Genomic DNA, 26464 nt, shown 5'->3' with positions numbered 1-26464 from the left:
CGTGGGATAAGCATGTATTCTTAGCGATAACTCTGATTGGCCAGTTCGTCTTTTTTTTAATTTTTTATTATTGACACTCCAGAAAGGTTCATTAACCCAGGCACTCACTTCGCCTGACTTGATTCTATGAAAAACGCAACACGACGCCACGTGTGCAATGGATCGTTTTTAATGACTATCCATTCTGATTGCCAGTGACAATCGTTTAGCGCTCACAGGTAGTGGAGGTGTCATAATCATAAATATTCTTTCCTTAGCCCCACCATGAATGGCCCGTATATATATGAAAGTCCCTCCCTGGGCCTCCTCTATTATGAATTCCTAGATCCACCACTGCATGTACACTTGAATCTACAGTATGAGATAGCATATTTGTTTAACAATGGTTCACATAAAATCTATTTACAGTAAATCATAAAGAAAATAGTGTACAATCGCACATTAGTCTCTGTATTGCAACAAAGTTTATTTTCAAAAAATCATGTATTCAACACCAGTGTCGAAATAAGGAATCGCCAAACTTTTACCATTAGCATTATTCATCCTACTGTATATCATATAAAGTGTTTTCCACATAACTGTGGTACACCATCATTAATATCTAAATACCACAAATTACTTTTGTAGTGCAAAAAATGTAACCCATCATTACAAGAGCTCTTATCAAATAAATCCTTCACCCTGCCATATGATGCACTCATATAAAAACACAGGTTTAAGCTCCTGTGACACACAGCATTTGGGGAGTAAACTAGAGAATACTTTCATACTATCATACTATAAACAGACTCAGTGAAATAATACATGAAAGGAATGTAGTGTTGCTATAATACTAAAAATAAAGTGGGGGAGGGGAGATGATGGGTTCCCCTCAATACTTGGTAGATCTAGGGATAAAAATATGAATACTGTATTTTAAAACATGGATTATTATTACGCTCACATTTTATAGATTCACAAGCCTCTTCTATGTACAAGTTAGTTTTAGAGGAACTATGACAACATGGTACGGAATATCCACTTAAAATGAGACACTTCCTAGACACTAAGCCACATCCTTCTGATTGGTTTGAGTTCATTCTAAAAGCTGGTGTCCCCCAAGGGCCTAAGAAATTGACTACATTGGGCTTGCAATGAACAGTAGCCTAGATATTATGACCAGGAGGCCTACGAAATCAAACATCCTCAGTTAATTGATAATATACAGGAGTTTGAGCTTAACAGTACCTGCAAGAGATGTGGCATTTGAAAAAGGGTGGATAGCCTACACCTGTTAAATAGACAGGGTGTAATAAGCGGTTACATCAACTTAATATAAGTAACCTAGATATGACCAGGCCTACGGAATCAAACAACCCGAGTTAATCGATAATAAACAGGAATTTGAGCTTAACAGTACCTGTAAGAGACCTGGCATTTGAAAAGTGTATTTAGCCTACACCTGTGAAATAGACAGGGTGTAATAAACGGCTCCATAAACTTAAATATGAGTGTCAGCGTGGTTGTTGCTCTATTTACCTCTACATTCAGTAAACAAATGTCCAATGGCAGAGCTTAATAACATGAGTTGGCGTTTAAATTGCATTTAAGTTGCATTTCAGAAACCTCTTTGCATTACAGAATTCCTTTAAATAATAAACTTCTATAAAAATACTTTTTCTCTAAATTTTTATATACAATCAATTGTTAGCATCAATGTATGGTAAATTAATTGCATATATATAGTTAGTTTTTAAAAAATCATAATTATTGTATGTAGTAGAATTGATCAAGAAATAATAACGTTATTTTAATGGCATGCCCTTAATGATTATTAACCTTTTATTATAATTGAAAAATACTAATAAATAAAATACAATTCAATATAAAATACAATTAAATAAACATTAACATTATTTACTAATATACTGTATATATATAAAAATGTATAACCTTTTCTATTCCTAGATTGTTCAACTTCAAATTTAAAATAAAATTTGAGAATACTGGCAATAACTTTGAGTATAATGTGAACTAAACATATAGCAAATTATTAATTTTGAAAAACAGTCGTGTACTGTAAGTCAAGGGACCCAGGTGCGAGAAAAGGTTGGTGGCCCTAGCTTGTCAGTAAAGTACTCTACATGGGACAGTTTTGAGTTAAAAATCAGGAATCATACACTGTGTTAATTTGTGTAGTTTTGGGTGTCTTCTACTGGAAAATAATGTTGAGCCTCTGTGGTAGACTGTTGGTTGCCCCTCCAGAGATCTGTCCCTGAGAACACAATGGTTATTTTTATATAATAAATTCATAAAGTGCCAATATCCACAGCAGAATAAAATGACGTTTGCAATGTTGGGTTGGAAAGTGTATAAAGTTGATTTTCCATCTTGCACTAGGTTTGAGCAAACTCAGTCAAAGGAATGGAGAATTTTTTAGAGACTTGACATTAATTACTTCGGAAAGAGATGTATTTGTAGAGGCAATGCTACTAATGCTCATAGAATTTGAAGGAAAGAAAACAATTTATTTTGTTTGATATCCTGATAAGTTCGCAAGTTCCAAAAATTACATGATATGATTAATTTAGTTATTTTCTAACGTTTCATAGTTTCTTACAAGTAATATAGTACAGTTGAACTTGCCGAAGTCAAATCCAAAATGGCATTGAAAAATTGTTTGACTTAGATAGAATTTGACTTACAGATCATTACCTAACAATTAACAATTATAGTTGACATAGGCAAGTTCAACTGTACTGTACATGTTTAGTACACGATTTATATTAACTAATTTATAAAATAAAAGTATGTATATTCATAACTTCCTTAATAAGAATTAAATTGCAAATGTAGAATGTCAACAAAATCATAGTCTAGACTAATTGAATACTTACAGAAAGGGCAAAATTATTTTTTTTCCCAGACAAACAAGTTATTTAAATGGCATAAAAATCCTTATCAGTAAAATGCACACCCAGTTTATATGATTAAACATCATAATGAACTAGTATATTTATCCTCAACTTGCGGAAGAACTTATATAAGTAACTTCCTTATATACCTACCCCAAAACAACTGTTGTACATTATATTCCAAAACACAAAATAGCTTGCCTATAATTATAAAACATAAGCAGAAATTATAAAACCAGATTGCATTGAATTTGTAAATTCTATTTCATAATAATACTTATTCTTAGCACATCTCTTTGCTTAGCAAATATGATTTGCTCCTCCATTACTTGACATGTTGTCTCCACCTGTAATTGCAGTGTACATGTCCGCCCAAATAGGGCAACTGTTTGATACTACTCCATTCAGGGACCATCCATTTGGTATAAGAGGGTGGGTTAGATTTTCTCTACATATCCCAGTATTACCTGTAAAATACATAAAAATATTCAAACTCTATAGTTTTATTAATGTCATTTTTGAATTATTTTATCAGCAACCTAATTTAGTCCTCTCCAACATGTTAGTGGCAAGTTCATCTCTGTTAATATATGAAATGGTCATTTATATACTGCCAATAACTTCCATATATGATGGCCATGGCATTTATGCCAAATTGCTATAGGCTGTATGCAGTATTGAAGATAAATGTCTGTTTTTTTTCCTCTGAAAAAAAATAATCAAAAGGGCAGCAGAAAAACAACCCAAACAACAACAACAACACCACCTCCAAGAGCAACAATTGTTTCCATACCTGTTAAAAGTTTTCCTGCAGTATGATTAATCCAGATGTTATCCTGGCATTGGCTGCCCTTCACATTATCTAGCGATATGTCGGTGTACTCATACTCTGCCAGCATGTTTTGGAAGCCCTTTAATCTGAGAACGTCGAAGTCATCCTCAAACGGAGGACAGTCAAAATCACCAAGGATTACCAGATTCTCATCATCTACAAATATAGAAAAAAAAAATTAAAAAATTAATCATTTTGTTTAAAATACACAGAGAAATATAAACACTGTGGATATTTAGCTAACGCAACACCTAACTGTTTACACAGCATTTTTTCATGATTAGTGAGGGCGCACTCCACTCGTAAACACTTCTATTTTGAGGAAACGGAACTCTACTCTATTGTTAAATTACCGAAACTCTCTGTTGCTATTTATTTGATATGTGATGCTGCTATCTGTACCCTGAGACATAATTTTGTAGTAATTAAATATATATATCTACAGTACCATTTACAAAAACCCGTAAAAATTCAAATAAAATATCGAATCATATAAAAGATAGATTTTAACTGACAGTGAAGCATAGGATTTTTTTTCCCTAATTTGCAGACATTTACTTACATCCTTACATTGATTACTGTACAAGCCAATTTAAGTGTCTATGTAAATAACATAGGAACATATTAATGCACTGTTAGTTTGTTAATTCTTGCTCAAATTCTAAACTGGATTCCTATTAAATTTATATTCCAATGAAGTTTTTTTAGCTCATCATAAAAAAGTATCTTTTTTACAGGAAAAAAAAATATATTGATACAAAAAACAAAGTTGAGAAAAAAAAAATGACCACAAAACTAAATGACCTACCGTGCAGCTCAGCACTAACAGCTTGAGACAAGAGGCTCACTGAAGAGTAGCCTCCCTGAAACAAACAAAAAACAAATGTTTTTCAACCTAGCTATGGAAAATACATAATATATCTACTGCACCTATGTATCATCAGTCTTACACAATTTAAAGACAATTGAATCATTAAAATACAAAACAGATGGCTAGGGATTGCTACAAAGGAAATCATCAATTTGTGTAGTAATCTGCATTACTTGTCAAATCAGAAAGATGGGAAAAGGACTTGTAATATTAATGGAAGAATGAAAAAACAGAATCCATGAGTAAATGATTTGAATAAATAAATGAAAAGATTAATGAAAAATAATTATAATCAGAAAATTGGAATTAATGATACTTACAAAGGAGAGAAAAGAGGAGAAATGAGACAAATGAAATGGTAATGGTAATGGCTGTGAATTTTTGTATAGCACATATTACTTACAGTCTGTATAAGCTTAAAACGTAAAGACTTGAAAGAACAAAAATTTAAAAAAAAAACAAAGAAATATCCTAAAACTAACAAAGGCAAACACCCGAAGAGACGAAGAGAAGACAGCATAATGAACCAGTGACACTGCTCTATTCTCCAGCACACTTGAGACCCTAAATAATGGCTCGCTGGAACAAGATTCCAGTGACACTAGAACCTGGCCATCCTATTCAAGAAACAGCAGAGAAAGAAAACAGATAGAAGGATGAGGCTAAGAAAGCAGAGAGAGAGAGAGAAAGAGAGAGAGCAGTTATTAGTGAGAGGAAAAAAGATGGAGAGGAAGATGGATAAATAAATAGGTAACAATCATTATTATTTGTACAGTACCATTAAAAAGGTTTTTTGGATTTTAATTATCTGAAACAGATACTGTATAATAGGTACAGATAACAAAAGTCAAATATCCCATTAAATGTTATGTCTGCCAACCTTTATCAAAACTAGAACAGGAGAAAGCAAATTGATATAGTAAAACTTTACAATCCAACATCACTAATGTAATGTCAAATTTTTAAAGATCATAATCAACCTTTGACCCATTCACAGTCAAGTCCAGCCATAAGAATTAAGAAGGAAAGAAAATTTAATAATTGATGGACGATGATACACAGGAATCTGTTAAGAACGTAACCAGCTGATCCATGACAACAATAATAACACAGACACTGTCAACGTACGATTGCAGTGCTAATATATGTTAAACACCAATCGAAAAAAAACCTTGGGTTTCTTCCAAGTAAATATGGCGTGATCCTTATTGCATCATGCTTTCAGGAAACAGTCAGAAATTACGCATTTGAGAAAAGTTATGTTAATTTTGTTTTGTTTTTATGCTTAAGATATGACATTTGAAGTGGATAATACAGAGTGTTTAGTGTAACACTATCACAAAAAAAAAAATTATTCTCATTTTCTAAAATATTATTCAGGATTAATTAAATAATTTGTGATTTATATGAATAGATAGTGAAAATGTAAGAAGAAAAGATTTGTTGCAATACTTATAATAAAATATAAGATAATTAAATATAATTTGTTTTTGTTTTTTTTTTTTCTTCTCTGTTGTTAAGCGCCTCGAGGTTGTGTCAACGTGAGGCGCTATATAAATCCAGAATTATTATTATTTTTATTGTTAATTAAATATTAGTTAAATAATTTGGGATATATTTATTAGAATAGATGGTAAAAATGTAAGAAGACAATATTACTTACCACACTTATAATTACATATTAAACAATATAATTAAATATTTATTTATTCTCAATATTTTACCAGGGTGGTCCAATCAGTCAAAGAGACTGGTCTCCCTTGGTGCCCTGGGTACAAAATATTTTTAGACAACAAAAACTTAACTAAAAATTTTCACATTTACGTATTATTTAAATAATTTGGGATTTATTTATTTGAATTGATGGTGAAAATGTAAGAAAACAATATTTGTTTCCACATCACTTAAAAAAAACTCTTAGCTATTGTACAATTGACGCTCTCAAATTATGGTCTAATAATGTAAACAGGAGATAAGCATATTTTTACAAAGTAAAAATTATATTTTTTGAGAGCCTGATTTCTTATTGAATATCAGGTACTGGTAGTGCACAAACTGATTATTTTCTTTTTAGTTAACGAATATCCCTGCACAACCCATAACACACACACACACCGTTCCCCCCCTCCTCCCCACACTGCATACCCACACATGAAAACACATACCAACTAAATTCAAAGCTTGTAACAGTATCCATATAAACTAGGTTCAATTCAAATATCAAACTATAAAACACTTGAGGCAACAAATATCAAAAATGAAAAAGAATCTTTAGGACGCGAGTCAACGCTGGATGTCGTCTCTTATCCTACTCACGCCATGTGGATGTTATAATTAAACTGTTTTTTTTTTTATTTCAATGATGCAAACTCATAAAGAATGTTAATATTAAAACTCAAGTTACTCTAAAGCTAAATTCAAGTGAATACTTAATGTACATCCCATATAATATAGGTCATAAGATGATTTATTCTGATGACTATACTATCAACTTTTTGTTTTAAAGCACTGCAGATTAACTTAACTGTAGTTGCATTTGGGTATTACCAAGGGGTGACATGGTTGAGAGGAACCAACTGGGGATAAAGATTAAATGAGATAATTTTAAGTATAAGTGTAATTAAAATTTTAAGTTGAAAATCTCAAAAAATAATATTCTAATAATTAATAAAACAATAAAATAAATTTGATCAATTCAATTTTGTATGAAGTACACCTAATTTTAGATGGTTACCGGTAATTGTATGAAAAGAATAAACAATCAGGGTAAAGAAAAGTCTTTGGTAAGATGTATCGTAAGAAAATATAATACCTATAGTATAACCTGTAGTGTATGAAAGCAAACTAATGTAAATGCTTGAATAAGCGCAGCGGTGCTTATAACATTTTTGGAGGCTTCGGTGCGGCACTTATTCGAGGGTGGCGCTCATAAAAAAACATATTGGCGTGGTGGTTTCCATGCCCGTTCACAAGTTTCTATCTCACGTATTCCCGTAGTTTGGTAGGGCTATCATAGTTCCTAGTCATCATAAGTAAACATTTATAAGAAGTACTTGCATTTTCATAGTGTTATTTATTCATTTTTAACACTGTATAAATTGTATACAGTAAATTAAAATCCTCTTTCTCCAAGCATTACACACAGGGTCTCAATTAAGCACTGCTTAGCAAAAAAAAAAAAAAAAAAAAAATCAGATTTGGTGCGGCGCTTATTCGAGAGCAGCACACATTCAAGCATTTATGGTATAGTAGTAGAATAAGGAGAATTTCTTACCCATAGTCTTTGCAGGAGGCTAGTCTGATGAGAGCCCGACGATGCCACGTGGATGTTCACAACCGATATTTCAATTTGTCCAACACGAAAACAGCCTAAAAATGGCCAACGAAGCGGTGTTCCGCTCTGGGGCAGCTTGAAAGAGCTAGCCAGCAATGAGGAGTCTTCCAGTTTCAATGCATCTGCATTCCATATAAATCCTGAATATTCATGCCCCTAAAAAAATAAAATCTTTCATTTTTATAAGTTTCAGAAAGATGTTGAGATGGTCCCTAACCCCTAATCAGCAAATTAAGTGATGTTATGAACAGGTATTCTGTAACATGGAGGTACACAGCCATGTTGTAACTTTACAAGCAAATACCTGGTAGGAGCCCACTGGTCACCAATCGTTTCTCATCCCCTAGGCTGTATAATTTCACCTCCGGCCTAGTCTCGATGATGTGATGTAAGGTATACGTTACACATGTGTTGCGCCATGGTATTTTGTAATACAAATGCAACAACTATGAGCTAAGATGACAGATGGTGAACCCTTTGATTTTTTAAACGTAAGACACAGTTTCCATAGTATTAAAGAATTTGTATAGCGTGACAATACATCAACTGTGATTTAAAGAAGTTAAATTAAGTTTATATGCCGAGTGTATTCAGCTGGCCATGTATTTAAAAAAAAAAATTTAAGTGCTTCTTACTGTAGTAGTATAAAACACACAATGTGAGAAAGACCATAAAGTTATGAACAAAAAAAACATGAGAAAACTAGACCAACACTTCATATAGTGCACACCCTTGCACTCCACAGGCGAGATGGGCAATTCCATTACTTTCTTTAGGTTCAAAGGGGGCAAAATTTAAGAAAAATATTTGAATTTCTATTATCTTAACCCTTGTCCTTTTCATCCCAAAAAAAAAAGGGGGAAAAAAGAACTCTTTCTTAGATTAATATCTAATGTAACACATTTATGATGATACAGTCATTAGTCTTTGCATAATCCTGCTAACAGACATAACAGTAACTTCCTTGGCGGAGACATTTATAGAAAAGATTCATGGTGCACACTTAACCCATAACCTACATTTTGAAAGATCGGTAGGTGGAAGGAAGAGCCAACAACTGTGGAAGATTATTCCACAGCCTGCTGAGCATAATAACAAATAAGACAGAGGGGGAATGTGGCCTGAATTATATATATGAGCCCAACAAGGGAGCAGCAGCTTTGAGTTGGGAGATGGATGTGACATTCTATGTCCAGGCTATCAAATTCTATTTGACAAAAGAACTGTCTGTAAGCTCAGATATAGTCATGATGTGCCTATATATGGTCATATGTCTTCATGAACATATTTAGGCCTGTCAAATGTTTTTGACAATGCCCATATATAGCCATAATGTGCCTATATATGGTCATATGATGTCTTCATGACCATATTTAGGCATATCACATGTTTAAGTTTGTCAAATAAAATTTGATAGTCTGGACAGACCATTACAGTAATGGAAGGAAAAATGTTGGTCCTCAATTTTTCTTTTTATCATTGAAAATATGTAATTAAGATGTCAATCAATCAATTCATCATTCCATTCTTAATCAAAGCAATGCTAAACTAAAAAAAAAATACAGATGTAAAATGTATTTAAATTTAGTTAATAATAATTACATCAAAAATCTTATGATTACTCTATGCGTAGCACACATCCAGTTCAGGAAGTAATGTTTAAAAAATTTAAAAAAAAAACACTTTTGCTTGGTTGAAGATTTCGTTTCTTATCATGTTTCCTACTCTAATATATGCTGCATTTCTGTTAAGGATGCTAAATACAAAACATCTCTGTAGTGACTAATTATTCTGTAGTATTATACATTGTACTATAACGGGCTACTATAATCACTGCTTTCAGAGATAATTACTATGCAAGTTAAGAACACAATATTATGAGCTTTGAAGGTCAGAGGTTATTCAGCAGTAAGTACAGTATGACTTCAGTAATCTCTGATGTAATGACAACCTAATTAATTACACTACCACTAATAGCAGTACTGATTGTCTGTGTGTCTGTTAATAGCATAGTACATAGCATAGTATGTTATATAATTCATATGTCAGTGAGATTCAGAGCTACCAAGTCTCTCGGATTGCCCTTGAGTCTCCAGCATTGGCGGCTCTAGGATATATTTTCTGGGGCTGAGCTGTCCGACAGGGGACTTGAGCTTGTAGACCTGAGCTGGGGGAAGGGTTTGAGAGGGGGTTCATACTCCCAAATGAGTTTTTTTTAAGAATAGGAACCTATGGATGGCCAGAAATGACACTCTCAGACTGTGACAGACGTGTTGGCTTGGCGTGGGCCTATTTTGATATCTTTTTTACTCTGACTGCCCGACGAGCTCTGTCCAATGGGGTGGGTTTGACCTGTCTGGTGGGGGGACTTAAGCCCCTGCTGTCCTCCCCCGGCTGGCACCGCCACTGGTTGCCAGGAATTTTGGTTCATCTCCCGGTATTGTATCTGCATATAAATTGATATGGCACTATGGGTTGTACTAGTGTATTTCATAATATGAATGATAGGGGAAAATCTTAATCAGGCTTCTGCACATTCTCTATCTGGGCAATCCGTGTTGTTTCATTTCACATACTGTACATTTGCCAAATAATAATAATTATTATTATTACAAACTGTCTCTATGTGCTTTACAAATCAAAGGAGTATAATAAATGTGGATTAGTATACAGTATTAATTTAGGCCAAATAAAAAAAAAAAGTAGTTTCTCATACTAATATTTTGAAAAAAAGGAGAATGAGGGCGCTTTTTTTTTTTTTACTCCGAGATGGCTAATCGAAGATGGTGGATTGGAAACAGCTACTACTTTCTCACTTTTACCAAGTAGACCCATTGAAAGCAAATAAAAGAAGCACTAGACACAATTCATACCATATGTATCCCCAACCACAAATGATCCAGAGAAGAATTCTGATATGAGTACAGCCAGATTTTTGTAAATTTTTTAAAATAAAGAAATTTAAAAAATAAATTAAAAATTGGTGAGGCAGAGAAAATGGATGGATTGCGAGGGAAACTAGTATTTTTTTTAATTTGGCCTTTTCTTATATTTCTACTCAATTATCAAAATCAATTGCTGTAGAAGTTCATGCCATTATATAAAAAAAAAACATTTTTGCAACCATGATTTCATTTAATTTTCATATTAACAATTGTTAATCATCATTGACATTAATACTACATTGTATACTATACAGTATACCATACCTGAGCATACGCATATACAGGGTCGGACGTCACGCTCCTCCAGTTGCCATGCTGTCCAAGACTTTCTACCGCTTTGTTCAACTCGAGACACAGCTGAAAGAAAAAAAGAAATCAAACGTCATAATACTTTGAAGAAGAGGCAGACAGAATTAGTCAATAATGATGGCGGAAATGGGGCGTGAGATTCCATGTAACGCTACGTTGGATGTGCAACGAAGCAAAGACTCAATGACATGTGAACTATTTTTTAATTCTGGTAAATGATTTAATACTAGTACTTCAGTACACTGCATGTTGCTTCAAACATCAAATCTATTTTGGATAATTTTCCCTTTCTTTTTTCTAGAACAACGTTCCACAAAATGTGGTGGTAACAAACAAATTTTAGTGTTTTAAGAAATCATAAAAAATCAGCCAGCTCTAGTCTGTCACTATCATTATATCAACAATAAAACACATGAAACCCATTATTTTGTAATAATTAATATTCATTGTTAAACTCAAAAATATTTAATGTAAGACATTATAATTACCGTAATTAAAATTTAATTACATATTTTGGTAATAAAACTATATCAACTACAGTCAAACCAGGCCGGTTAAGAATACTGTACACTGAAATAAAGCATGTTGCATAACGCAAGCACAATATACTGTAGGCCTAGCTCTTCCTGACTTGTGCATGTGTCCATAAGGGGTCAGTAGGTCGCAACTCAATTTTAAATTTCCAAACTGGTTTCTCAGTCTAAAAGTTTGCGGAACACTGTTAGAGAAGGCAGTTTGTAGATTAATGTCCCATCCAGACTATCAAATTTTCTTTGACAAAATCATGTGACATGCCTAAATATGGTCATGATGACATCACATCAAGACCATTTATAGGCACATCATGAATATATGGGCACATCATCACTATATATGGACATACAACAGTTGTTTGTCAAATTAAATTTGATAGTCTGGACAGGACTTAAGAGGAAGTTACATTAGAATTAACAATTACATCATGCATTTCCTGATATTACAACTGGGACAGATACTGATTGTTTCAATTGGTAATTGGTTAAAGTAAAAAAAAGTTTAATGCATCTACCTACCCTATGGACCCTCCTCTGGAAATAAGTCCCTGAATAGGGACTTAGATGGTTATGGGTAGTAATTCCCAAAATTTACAGCATTCGTTTCGAAAAGAAGCTACCCCTCTTACTATGGAAAAGTAGCCTTAAAAAGACGCCCATCTCAAAGGTCGTAAAAAAAAAGAAAAAGAAGAAGGCCAGGGCTTATATTCGAAGTGTTATGGTAGTTGGTGTTACAACCCAAATGATGATAAAGGTATTATGGAACAGAATACTCAGAAAAACCCGGTTGGATCCATGCAACCAACCTTTGATATAAATATTATGGTTTACTGACTTATTTATTTATTGGAAAAAACTTTTACAGCTGTTACTCTATTTGAAAGTGCAAAAATATTATATTATTTTACATATAAATTAATATTGCACTCAATTTTTAAAAATTAATATAGCTATTACACAATGAAAAAAATGAAACTAATTTACAGCTTAACCATAGTGTACATAAAGATGAAACACATTAGTATGTTGCACAACATGCATTAATCGAAACTGAATTTAATAGAGCCTAGCAGTTATTGTCAATCAAAAATTTCCTTGATTTATTATTTCACTTACCATTCATATACAGTACATTAATATACAGGACTGACTACACATTGACAATACACAATAGGAAAGAACCATTTGAATAAAATTCACATAATTAAAACGATGTGGCTGGCTTTGGCAAAACCAGCTGGTTGTCGGAAAAATTCAAAATTAGTTTTTGGTATTTTTAGATTCTGCATATTTTCTTCTATATAAGACAGTGTATATATGATGGAAATTGGTTGAGTATTCGCGAAGTTATGAATATTGCATTTATTGGACATCAGCCATGTAGGTTTTGAGAGAACAGTTTCGAAAGATTCCAAAATCAATAGTTTAATGTTAAGATTTATATTTTTTAAATAATTTTCGTACACTTTTCAGTTAGAGTTAGTGATTGATGTTTTTGCAGAAATGTTCTTCAATATATACAATACTTTCATTTATAAAATGCAATAACCTGAAAATGTTCAAAATTCTGATCCTCAAACATTTTGGGTGCTTCTACGAAATTAGAAATTGTGACAAATGGCGGGTTTTTCCAGAACCGGTCACAAATAATAGTAATATGCCAGTTATAGCAAATAATACCAAGCAAGCATTGCACATTGTGAAACAGTATGTTATGCATCTACGCTGGAAATTGGAAGGGAAGAATAAGTAGGCAGGTGATTGACCAGTTGTAGGAAAATGTAGGAAGTTATTGTGTTTACAGCTGAGCATTTTGAGCTTTACAACCCTGTACGCCCAATAGGACAAAGTAGACAACATAAAATCTTCAGTGTGGGTGTGCAATGCAAAATGAATCACACAAAGATAAGAAGATATTGTAGTTATCAACCTTTATAGGCCTATTATACCCAATAAATGTTTCCCCTCTATGATATACCAAGGAAATGTTGGAATAGATTATATTGGCAAAGGACAAGTTCCACTTATAATCCAGATTTATGATGCCTAGAAAGTCTGTATGACTAGTTTGTGTGGTGCACATTGATAACATGCAGTTGAATAATTAATAGAGATCATAAAGGCATGTTGTATTCCGAGAGGAAACAGATCATGTTCTGGTGAAGTTCTTTTACATTTTTGAGTCACATCAATGAATCATGGTGGTGGGTATACAGTGGCAGTTGGATCTATCAATCAATCGATCAATCAATGGATCTATATGGCGCATAATACAGCAGTCTCTATGCGCCAATAAAAAATAAATAAATTAAAAAAAAAATAATTTATTACGCCCCCAGTTCCTCTAAATATCTAAAGATAAGATGCATATTTCTTACCTAATTATATAAATTTAAAGCATTTAATTAACTATCCCATTACTACACTGTTTACATTTACCAATAAAATGTTATTTTTATTTTCTCCTCCTTCTAGATCTTTTTGGCAAAATTTATTTGCTAAATAAGGAAACAAAAATTTATTTTTATTTTTTTCTGCCCTCTTCTGATGATCTTTAAAAAAATAAGTTTGCAAAACAAGGCACAAAAAAAGTCTTGCCAAGATCAGAAATTGTAATATTTAGAAACTGGAGGGGGGGGGGGTGGAAGAAAGGAGCACAATACCCAGTTTGTTTTACCTCTAAAGCCTGGCTCTGTGTGATAACAGGACCTAAATTGAGGTAAGGCTAGGCATAGCCTAGCAGTGTTGGATAGGCTAATGCTTCCAGTGCCTACTATATTTCTTCGTAGACCTATGGCAAAATCAAACATAAAAAATTCATCCACATTTATTTCTTGTATAAAAAAAAATCAAATTTTTTCATGTTTAGGAATGTCTAAATTCAGTTAAACTGGAAATTTCGTATTATGTTTATAAATCTTTATAACATATATAAAAATCAGATTTTTCTTTACTGAAATTTTGCCGGCAATGGGGCTTTAAAAGTACCTTGACAAATTTTTAGTGAAATTTAAATGCAACCCTTTAAATGTTCTTTAATTTGTTTCTAAGAATGCAGTTGGCTACACTCTGAACATTTTATGAAGCCAATGTAAATAAGTATCAGTAAACAATGTCTTTTATATTCAGAATATCAAATTGATTTGAAATCTTAGAAAGAGAAACTATCATAGATTAGTTCAACATATCCATACAATTCTCTCTTGCATGGATGCATTTTTTGAAAGCATGTTTTCAAAGCAATGGATCACCCAACGACAACAATTAAATAAGACAAACAAGCTGAAAAAATACCAATAAAAACAAACAGATAAATTTTATTTAATATGTTTTATGAATGTGGTTTACTAGGCCCCCACATTAGAATGCCGTGCATGGATTCTTCACTGTACAGACAATTTATGATGCCATTCTAAATACAATAAAATAGGCCTACACATGGTCTTATATATCAAATTACTTATGACATCTTGGAAATAGAAACTGTCATATCTTGGTTTAACACGTCAAACAATTCCTTCAATTCCTTCTCGCATGGCTGCTTATGTTGCATCTGAGTTTTCAAAACAATCATGCACTAATACAACAACGATTTAAAGAATCTATCAAATCAGGTGTAATGAATCAGGAAATGTTCCTATTGTGACCCGTTAAAAATGAAATGAAGTGCACTAGCGAGTCACTTTGCTGTGATGCAATGTTATTTCAGATGGAGTCACACACCCATGTTTGAGTGCTGGGGTTATAAATAAAGTATTACGTACTCATTGAGATTATATGAACATCTTCTCAGATGAGATCCATTAATTGATTAAATTTCAATGTATTACAGATCGAGGATGGACTATGAGGGAACAAACTACCGGTAGTTAGGGAAATACTGTAGTTTAGTGCTGGAGAACTACTATACTGTAGTGGCCAAAAATCCATTAGCTATTCATGAAACAAAAATACAATATATAAAAAAAATATTTCTGCTAGCCTGTAAACATTGTCTGTTATTGCAACATCCAAAGGAAATAATAGACCTTCACCGAATGGATAAATGTCAAACAACAAATATTATAGATAATGGCAATATTTTTTTAATAGTTTTCCACATCCAATCTCTCATTTTAAAGTAAAAGTTATGTCTGGGATTGTGTTGGAGAAGGGATTTTGTTTATTTTTGTTTTATTATTCTTTATCCTAGGGAATGCTCAGGGATAACTATCCAAATTCCTCAGTGTACTGTATGTAAAGGGTAAAAAGGTAAAGGGTAAAGGTAGGAGAATAACTCATAACTTGCAGCGTCATTGTGCTGAATTGCATATGGGCGTGGTCCGGGACTAACTAGCAGCCGTAAATAGGCACTTCATTTTAATGACAATGTTAAGCTCATTTTTTAAGTGGTGATATGTTCCTGTTGGTTTAGGAATAAATAAAATAAATTAAAACGTAGTATAAATAAAATAAATAAAATAAAATAAAATAAAATAAAATAAATAAATAAATAAATAAAATAAATAAAATAAATTAAAATAAATAAATAAATAAATAAAATAAATAAATAAATTGAAATAAATAAAATGCATAGAGTGAATCCAGTCACTGCGCCCAACGGTTGTCAAACGGATCGTTCTTAAAGAAGAACTGTTCAAACTGCGAGCGATAAAAAAAAATGTGTTGTAGGTCAAATGTTGACCTGGCTTATCAAATAGAATTAGTTCCCTTCCAAAGATGGCATACTGTACAGTACACATGGGAAAGGAAGGAAGTGTTCCAAAATAATGTCAGGTGAATTAAGGTATTGCTTTTGATGTGCTCACCTGTACCAGAACATGTTGTTCCCTGATATCTTGTACTGCTATCAGTCCAAATCTGCAAGTTAAGACACAACTAAAATTAGATTTCTGCACACAACAGCCAACAATGCAAATTTTTAAGGAGGGTAGGATTAGTTTTTACTGCTACTGTAAATTAAGTGTTTATAAGATCTTTGGTACAATGGTCTACATTGCATTTTCTCTGTTAGTGTCAAATAACATAGAAGCATCTACTGTAGTAACTGCCATAATTGTTATGATTACTGATACTACTATACAAATTTAAAGAATCATTATTGATTAGTCTACACATCATTTTGATTAAAGATACTGAAAGAAATACCGTAAGATACACTTACTGAATTTACCAATAAAAATTAAAAACATAGCTAATTTTAAATCCAAAATGGATAAAAAAAAATTAATATCTAACTAGAAAAATGAAGTTGAAAGGTAGAATAAACATATAGTAATACTGTATGTATACACAAGTTAATATTAATCAACATTCAACAACAATGCAGCAGCAAAAAAAAAGTCTGATAAGTGGTGTCAACTGAATTCCTCATTAAAGGTCTGTCACTTACCCATTTTCAAGGATGGTGCGAACAATTACTTCCTTAACTCCAAGATTCCGACATTTTGCCAGAGTATATTGTCCCAAATTCCATGAAGCAATCCGAATCACTGGCCTGCCATGTTTCTCAATGTTTACTTTCCATTTGTAGTCCTCGGCCAAGCCTGTGTGGCACAAACATACCGGTATACGGTCTTGTTTTGGCGGCGTCTGTGTTGAACATGAGACGTTAGCAGAGCCTTGGAATAAGTCTCCCTGCTCAGCTACTGAAACCGGTGTCGATGTGGTACTAACGCTTACACTTACCGTGTCACCGATCGTCAAAAACCCACGAATTCGGTCAAATAAATACGTTCCGACAGATGGTAGGTGACTTAATTCAGAGAGCACTTGAAATGGACCATTTTCATTGCGGTAATTAACAATTTCTTCAGCTACATTTTCTCGAACACCACGTATTTGCGCAATCTGCGCCAGCGATGCCGTATTAATGTCAACTTTATCAACAGAATTGCACTTGGAGTAAGTACTCCACCGTGTCCAAGATGGAACACGTGATAAATTCGGCCGTTGAGTCCTTGACGGCGAACAACAAAATTCACCGCAATAAATATCTGTACGAAAATTCTCCAATTTCAGCGCACCAACTCCAGAAACTAAGGCAAGATCTTCAACTTTACGAAAACCCCCAATATAGTTCCTATACTGTATGATGTTACGTGCAACATTGCGACTGATGCCATCTAAATTCATTAATTCTTCTTCGCACGCTTGATTGATATCAAGTTGGTCCATAGTAAACTCACTGGCATTATATGCAGCGCTTAACTGGCGCCGGTGGCCACGTTTTGATGGGCGGCATTCGTCCTTTGTACGTAGCCGACTTTTCTTGGGCCTACGCCCACAGCAGCTCGTTACAGCACCCATAACTATTGCTGTGGGATCCACACCTTAATATAATCCATGTGTTTACCCAAGTATCTAAACACCAATACTTTCAATGTCATCCTATGTTCTCAGCCATCTGTAAAGACAGAAAGAAAATTGTAGAGTCCTTGTAACTATGATTTCCTGACAAAATAACCTGCAAAATATTCCCAGCAGAAGTCTAAATTTCTGATGCAAACAACATCGAAACAAAAGTCATGGTTATAAAGTACTTTAGAACGAATGGCGAAAATAGTCAACAGGAATTTCCAATGTTATAGCTATTGTTACTTACTGTACAGAACATCCTCTTCAGAACCTCCGTAGTTCAGGTGATTTTACAGACATGTAATTTTACTGGAGGAAATTGATTTAAATGTCGATACATTTGAAGAATCATAGCACAAAATCACAATGGTTAAGCTAAAGAACATATGACACTTAACAATGATTAACTTCACTCGTAAACAATGTTTCGCATTACAGTACTTCCTCAACTGAAAATATACCTGCCAGGATATCAACAAGGAAGGAAGTTAAGAAGAATGGCTTGTCTTTAACATACAATATCAACATAAGAGTGCATTGTTTTACTGCCTGCAAGAAAACCCATGACACACCTTTGTCGGAGGTCATCTATTGTTAATAGTTTTATGAAAGTCATCCTTGGGATCGGAGAATGACTTCGTGGTCTGAATTCACAGAGTTTTCGAGATGCTCAAAATGAAATTTCATTGACCTCTCAGAAATTATAATAATTTTGATTGGTTTTGGATTAAGTTGCAATAAAAAAAATTTAAAAAAATACAGGCGTCCATCCAATTAAAGACCACCTCCAATTACAAACCACTTTTCTGTGTTCCCAAATTAACATGTCTTTTATCTTTATTATTCTAATTAGAGACAAACTGCTAAAAGAAACCTCCGTCCCAGAAGTGGACTTTAATTGGAGGAAGACATATTATCTTCAATAGAAAGTTGCTTTAATATGTGGCCTACTCCATAAAAACATTTTGTTGCTGGCAATCACACTGGATAATTTGATCCCTACCTTCTAAGGTCACAGTATTTCACTGTCTTATGAGAGTAGGAGTACATAGTACTTTGTTAAAATACCTCCCAAGTCTAAAACACACAATTTTTTACAGGTAATTTTAAAAGTCAATACAAACAAGGTTTGAAAATGAGGCCTACAATACAGAAGGGGAAATAAGATGAAGTGATTTGAGATGATCTACGCAAATGTTCAGAAGTATAATATGTACCTTGATGGGGGGCGGGGTTGAAATGTGGAAAGGGAAATAAAAAAAGTGCTTCTGAAAAGGGTAATAAAACAATGGTTCTTAAGCATACAGTATTTTAAAAGAGATAGAAATATATGTGAACCAGTTGAAGAATACGATAGCTGATTAAGTTGGATAGAATGGTGGTTCGAGAAATTTGTTAACAGGGAAGTCTGACAGGGGTCCAAACTAAGGTCTAGAGACTCGGTCAGGGTCTCAGAATAAAATACTGGTCTCCCTCCAATTAATGACCACTTTTGGGACTGGGGTTTATGGGCTTCAGCAGATTTGGTCTTTAATTAGAATAATATAAATAAAAGATATCTGTTAATTTTGGACCAGGCAAGAGGTCTTTAATTGGAGGGAGACCTGTGCCTGGTGGGTTTATGGGAAGAATTTTATAGTTTAGGATGGTCTCAAATTGTGCTCTAGACCACAACATTAGGGAATATCATTGAATCATAATAAAATTTGTTTAGATCGACTGAGAATTATTTAAAGTCCAACAACCTCATTTTGGTGTCCTCTTTTTTGACAGGGGAAAATTTCTGACATGACCTCCACCCCTCCGCACAACCACTGGTGTTGCCACTCACTCATTAGTTGGTTGTAGAAAGATTTTGGGTAGTGAGTACTAGCAGAATTCCTTCCATGATTACAGTAGATTAGTCATCAACTGATGCATGCCTGCCATTGACTAATGCTAATCCCACTTTTCAGTAACTTGCAGTATTTGTTGCGGTAGCTCGGCCTAGTTCACTGTCAATGAAATTACTCAATGATAACCGACAAAAGGGCCGATGACCCCAATTACAGAGGGCTTTCTTCTTGCCAATGGGCAGAAAATGATAGGTTTCTTCACTGTAGTATTAACCTGTAAGCCAATTAAGGGTGAACTTGATTACAATTAAAGGTCAATAACGAAAAATAAATAAAAGAAAGCCTGTTTGTTTTTCAAATGAATGAATGAGTTCAGTTTTTAACTATATGTCCCTACTAAGCAAGGTAAATGTTTTCCTCCCTCTACTCAGGAATTTACTATTAACTGATTCATCACCATACATATTCGTACATATTCATTCATTCATTACATAGTCCTCCATGATTAGATGGAGCAGCAATTGAACACAATCACAATCGGAATAGTACTTTTTTATTTTTACTTGTTTTTCAACTACATTACAATACATTGAATAAAGTCAGGAAAATGAAAGAGACAGGGCCAAAACAACACATGGAACTTTGTAGCATGGCCACAAGGAAAAAACACCCAAACCCAATGAACCCCCATTCCTGGTTAAGATATTAACTTTTAAAATGTTAAAAATTGACAATGAAAAAAAACAAACAACATGTATCACCAAAGTTACATGTTTTCATAATAAAGTACAACTAAAAAATATCCGTGCGATTTACCAGTTAATTCACCGGTACACACTTTCTAAAACCGCTCGGACACTAGTCTAATTACCTTACCATCTGGATTATCTGCGACAATTTTGACCACCAAATTGCTGGGTAGAATATCGTGTATGGAATGACCATTGAGCCGGAGGCGATGATAAATCAATCTTAATTGTTTTTCAAAAAGTTTTGTCCACAGCCCAGCGTGAAATTCACTAGGTTACGGCCCAGGCATGGTTGCAGCTCTCTTTCGCCTCCTCACACAATGCACAACAAAATCTAAATTTAGTAGCATAGCTACGCGTTCGATTTGTAGATTTACCATTATTCGGAGAAATAAACTTGAATAAACTAACCTACATACAGATTTTAAAGCAGCCATTATAAGTTATTGAGCTACATTATTGTTCCACCGTGCCGCACTGTGTTTACGTGGGCCGGTTATATATCGGCAGTAGCAAGTAAACAAGAATGGGTTGTTGACCATGGGGTAAGTTAAAATTTACTTCCGGAATAGTTTCGTTACACATATTTACCGTGAGCTAAAACTTGCTCGAACGGTCGACCACCCGCTGAGTGCTTAGCGCAATTACCCAGTGAAATAAACGGGCCCTTAGTGTCACTGTATTCAATGCGGTAACTGTAGACCACAGTGTGGTTTATCATATTCTATAGCATGGGAAATGACTTGTAGCAGCCCATGAAATTTGGAAAAAATTAGGTCGGCAAAAATTTGCCGACCTTAAATTCTCCGAGGTCGGCAGCCTCGGAAATTTTTTACTACCTACAGTAGGCCTATATAGTATAAACAACGATTTTTCCGAACGCTCGACCTTACATCGTCATCAACAGATTGTGATTTTGTTAATTTCTCTATTAAATCAATATATTGCTGGTGAAAGAATGGTCGTACCTGTATTAATTTAATAGTGTAGCATAATACATATGTTTTACATAAGAAAATCGCCAAATAAATTTCGTTTTAGCGTTCGTTTTATCGTTATCTTTGGCATGGGAAATATCACTTTCGTAAAAGCTACGATCGTATCATCACAGGCTGCTTTAAAACTGCCCATGTGCATGCCCAGAATGATCTATCAGGGATTTTCCACACATGTACTTGTCAGCAGTGAAGTCACGATGTGATCGTTGTTGCGTTTAAACGGACGATAGGATTAGGCCTACAATATGTTGAATTTTGTTGTTTTTAGATAATAAACAACATTTTAAATATAATAATAATACAGTTAAATGAAGACAAATCATAGATTTAGATAAGCATTACGATCTACGCGGCCCACGTGGCTTCAATTTAGGATGTAGACATGGACATTAGTCCTATATTCTTAAAAAAACCTTGTGTTTAAAGTTATGTGGCTGGGATAAACCTACAGTAGTGCAATGATTCAGGAAGATAATCCGGGTATGATTTAAAAAGTCTATTGTGGTGCAAGGCAAAGATAAAGCATCCCACGCAGTGTAAAACTTACCACTTTGACGGGTCAGATGATGTTCTAGAGGTGAAGGCCCTGATTAATATGTCAGTACAGGTATATAGGAAGATCTTATGGTCACTGCAAATGTGGTATTCCTTTCTGGAACTCAATCTACCATTAAACACTAGTATAAAGTGATTCAAGGTCTTACATTTCAGACCCAAGATCTTACAGTAAACCCAACAATGACTACTGTCCAGAGACATACTGTATCTACAGGGGGTGCGCATAGGGTACGTGCAAAGTGAATAGGGTGCTAAAATGCGCCAGGACTTGTTTTTTATATCCTTTATTAACAACTATCATAACAAGAAACTCAGAACAAAGAAGGCGGTACCATTTCTTTTCTTGCAAAAACCCTATAGTCTAAATTTCCAAAACTGCATACGATAGAAAAAAAAAATTGCACAAAATATTTTTCTAGGTGTGCGGCAGTGTGACCCCGATTTTTCACATTGTCAAATATTTTTAAACTTTTCCATAACCAATTTTATTTTCCATGACTTTCAAGGTCCTGGAAAACATTGAGATCATTTTCCATAACTTTCCAAAAACCTGTATGAACCCTGGTATAGATAAGGTATACCCCTGCTACATAAAGACCTATTAATTACTACTCCAAAATTCTATTAATTTATAAGTTTTACATTGAATTTTCTTTTGACTTTGTTTTTGTGTTGTTTTCTTTATTTTCATGGTTTGTAAATGTAGTTTGAAAACCAGTACACCAATACTGAAAGTGCCTGGGGTCTAAACAAAGAATAAATAAATTTTAAATATTTATTCAAAAGCTTTTTGATTATTGGGTCACATGGTACTTTTTAACAAAATCCTGAAATGATGATAAAATTGCATATTATTTTATCAGACACTACAAAGCATTTCATTGATGATCAGAGCATCAGTCACCTAGCCCACATGTCGTTGCCTCCCACATGCTGTTGCCTCTCACATGCCCAATACAAAGGGCTTCTGTCTACGTTGTCTATACTGGTATAATGCCAGCTGAGGATGAGTGGGAGTAACATAAGAATTCAGATCTGACCCCTGAACTCTTTTGTAAAGGCATGTTGAATCACACCCATCTCTCATTGAATTAAATAAAGTCTGTTATAGCCTATTTGGTTCATGAGTATTTCTCTGCATCCCTGGAATTTTAATGATTTTTTTTATCACCACATATTGGTCAAATTCCTCTTCAATTATGTTTTGTTTTATAACTTAGCCCATACAGTAAGTAAACTGTACAGTATCATGATTTAATTGTTTGATAGATTTTTTTAATTTTTTGAAGACTTTTTTCACTTAATAATGACGCCTAAATAAGGACTTTTTTTTTATCTAACTATTAATCAAAACTTATCATGTTTGTCCATTTGTTCAGGATTTCTATTAAAAAAAAAAAAACATGTTTTCATTGTCATAAAAGAAATAAATAAAATATTAGATAATTTTTGAAAATACAAAAACTGACCCAGGTAATATCTAGGCATTTTGTTATTAAGTAAAATCCCTTTATTTATAACACTGTTATGTCAAAATGTCTGCCAGACATCAGTATTCATTCAATCTATGAACGATTGTCTGCTGAACATATATATCTATTTTCATTTCCTCTGTTTTGAGCCTAGTGTCAAGCTGAGGTCAACAGAACAATTAACTAGATCAGATCTGAAGGTCAGCATGATTGAAGCCATGAATTATTACCTTTTTTTCCAAGCCATTATTTTAGCTATTGCATGCCGGCCAACTCAAACTATGGCCGAGCACTACAGTAGTATGAATAAATTTGTGCCGAGTGTGCTTAGTAGGGCCACAGAAGTACAGTATAGTATTAACTAATAGTATTTCACACTCTTAACTCAAGGCCCTCTAATCAGTGGAGGTGCCAGGGGGACAGGAGGCTTAAGCCTCCCATCGGATGAGTCAAGCCACCCCCTTCCCCCAACCAGCCGAGCTCGTCAGGCAGTTGGACAAAATTAAAAATTTAATATAGGCCTAATCCAAGCCAAAACATGTCTTTCACAGTCATAGAGTGCATTTTCAGGCCATCCAGAAATCCCTGTTTAAAATAAAAAATCTCATTTGGGTGGGGACACCCTCTCCAACCCTCCCCCTCCTCAACAATACAAGTTCAAGACCCCAAGTCGGACAGCTTCCGCTACCCCCCCGAGAGAAAATGGATCCTAGAGTCACCACTGCGTCTCTAATTCGAAACAACAATCTCCAAACTTTTAACACAAACCCAGCTCTCTAATAAAAGAAAACTGATGAGTCCTGTGAGACCACCACATCACTGTAATTTTGAAGCAATAGAATAATATAAATATTTAAAAATACTTATTTGATTGTGCTCCCACACAGATATGTGGTTCAAAAAGTCTGCGTCTGCTTTCCATTAAATCATTATTTAAGTAAGAGTTTAGACCAAGTATTATTATACCTGTAGTCATGTACACTAAGAAGAACTAACTGAACAACCTACTCTTCTTCTTCTGCTAGCCTCATCCATGCTAACTTACTATAATGTACAGTACGGTGCCAAGGAGTTGAAGAAAGTAGACTCTCCTCCTGGACTAGGCCTACTGCCCGTCTGTATGAAAGGAATGCCTCTGCAGGCCTGCACACTATAGTATTAATTCACCTGTACTGAAGTTTCCTTCGGAATTAGCTTCAAATACAACATCTACATTTTTACTATATTTGAAATGTATCTTAATGAAATAAACATTTAAAAACCTACCACTCTAGTGGTGTTGAATGGAACAAGTACATTCTTCTTCACCCAGACGATTTCCCGGTTGGCAACAGTTTCTTCACCACTCGCGAGTCGCGAATTTCTTTCGTGTTTGTTGGCAAAAAGATAAATAGAATAGTCGAAAGCTCCACGTGTTACATATCCTGTAGTAAGTTTCTAAATGTAATTATAATACCTGACAATTATAATTACAAACCAAAAATATATTACAATATTGAACATTAAAAATCCTCACATTAAAATACTAAACAAGCAACATTAATTTTAAAATTGAATTAATCAATGTTTAAACTTACAATTTTTAGTTACCTCAAAGTTAGTGTAGGAGTCCAAGCAATATGAGGGCGCAATAAGTAAATCAAAAGTTTGTATAAAACATAGAGATATATAGAATGATCTATCCGAAATAACATCATGAACTAAGCCTAAGGTGATTGGATTAGTGAATGAAGTAAAATACCGTGATGTCATTCAATCATGTCAAACGATTCTACAATCATCCCTCGAAAAGTTTATAAAGATAGTTTTAAGGAGATTTTTAATAATTTTTAATACTTTATATACGGTATACAGTGCTGTATATAGAAATGCAGGCCATGTGTAGGGATTCAATATTTCGACATTAATTATGTCATCACCAGGAATGATTTCTGATGTTGCATTGAAGCCCAGTGGGCTTAATCTCGAGATGAAGCCAATCTCTGCGGCCAGCATCGGCTTCTTTTCGAGATAGTACAGTACACAAATACACTGTACATAAATTTCAAAAAACAAAATAAATTTAAAACAAGCTTAGTTTATACAGTAGTTTAAGTGATTTAATGTCAGATAAATACACTCCATGATACAGATTTATGTTACTGTAGCTGTATTGATTGTTTTATAGTACAAATTCGCAAAATTTACAGTACTCATTTTGAAAAGATGCCCCCTCTTTACTTTGCAAAAGTAGCTTTGAAAAAAAGCCCATCTAAAGATCGCAAAAAAAAAAAAAAGAAGAAGAAGCACAGCGTAGCTCAATTCGAGGTTTCACGGTAATTTATGTTGAAAATATGAAATTGAAATAATAACATAATTAATGTCGAAACATTGAATCCCGACACGATGGCGTGCATTTCGATACTTGGGGTAGGCCTATGTATACTAGGCCTATCTTATTTGAAATTAATCAATGGACATTTCGGTTTTTGGAAAACATATATATATATTATATATATAAATCATCAAAGAAAGGTAAATACAGTGTTAAATAAAGGACATAATAATACACCGTGTAGCATAGCTCTCAACGAATGTAGTCCTGTAAATAAATGAATTAAGAAATTGTGTAATAAAATGCCTCTGGCGGGACTCGAACCTGCGACATAACCATTAGACCACTCTCGCTGTCAAGGCGACAGAGCATCATAACCATTAGACCACGGAGGCTTCATGGTTGAACAGATTCAAATACCACCAGATACACTCCATTACACAATAGGTACGGCTAGAAACAA

At 34.0% G+C, this 26464-nt stretch overlaps 1 protein-coding gene across 2 annotated transcripts; it reads right to left on the bottom strand.

The window, feature by feature from the left end:
• Nucleotides 1-441: 441 nt before the first annotated feature.
• Nucleotides 442-25102, bottom strand: LOC117117124 (endonuclease/exonuclease/phosphatase family domain-containing protein 1-like). 2 transcript variants are annotated; one of them, XM_033261331.1, is made up of 8 exons: nt 24954-25102; nt 17111-18124; nt 16527-16578; nt 11141-11233; nt 7872-8087; nt 4535-4589; nt 3688-3882; nt 442-3361 (listed from the first exon to the last, which is right to left on the bottom strand). In XM_033261331.1, the coding sequence occupies exons 2-8, from the start codon at nt 18025-18027 to the stop codon at nt 3195-3197; spliced, it is 1695 nt and encodes a 564-aa protein (XP_033117222.1). In that variant the 5' UTR covers nt 18028-18124; nt 24954-25102; the 3' UTR covers nt 442-3194. The 2 variants fall into 2 exon arrangements, with proteins under 2 accessions (XP_033117222.1, XP_033117223.1); XM_033261332.1 differs by lacking the exon at nt 24954-25102 and adding an exon at nt 18323-18565.
• Between the last annotated feature and the right edge of the window lie 1362 nt (nt 25103-26464).

Source organism: Anneissia japonica, unplaced genomic scaffold, assembly GCF_011630105.1.
Source record: "Anneissia japonica isolate Jap-2015-1 unplaced genomic scaffold, ASM1163010v1 scaffold287835_len3118868_cov185, whole genome shotgun sequence".
Lineage (NCBI taxonomy): Eukaryota > Metazoa > Echinodermata > Crinoidea > Comatulida > Comatulidae > Anneissia > Anneissia japonica.
Note: the sequence above shows the minus strand (reverse complement) of the source record. Positions and strands in the feature narration are given on the sequence as shown.

Coding starts and splice junctions, on each gene's coding strand:
- LOC117117124 (XM_033261331.1), bottom strand. CDS start 18,027: ATGGGTGCTGTAACGAGCTGCTGTGGGCGTAGGCCCAAGAAAAGTCGG. Junction 4,590..7,871: donor GCCTCCTGCAAAGACTATGG/GTAAGAAATTCT, acceptor TGTTTGTTTCAG/GGAGGCTACTCTTCAGTGAG. Junction 3,362..3,687: donor TGCAGGAAAACTTTTAACAG/GTATGGAAACAA, acceptor TGTATTTTACAG/GTAATACTGGGATATGTAGA.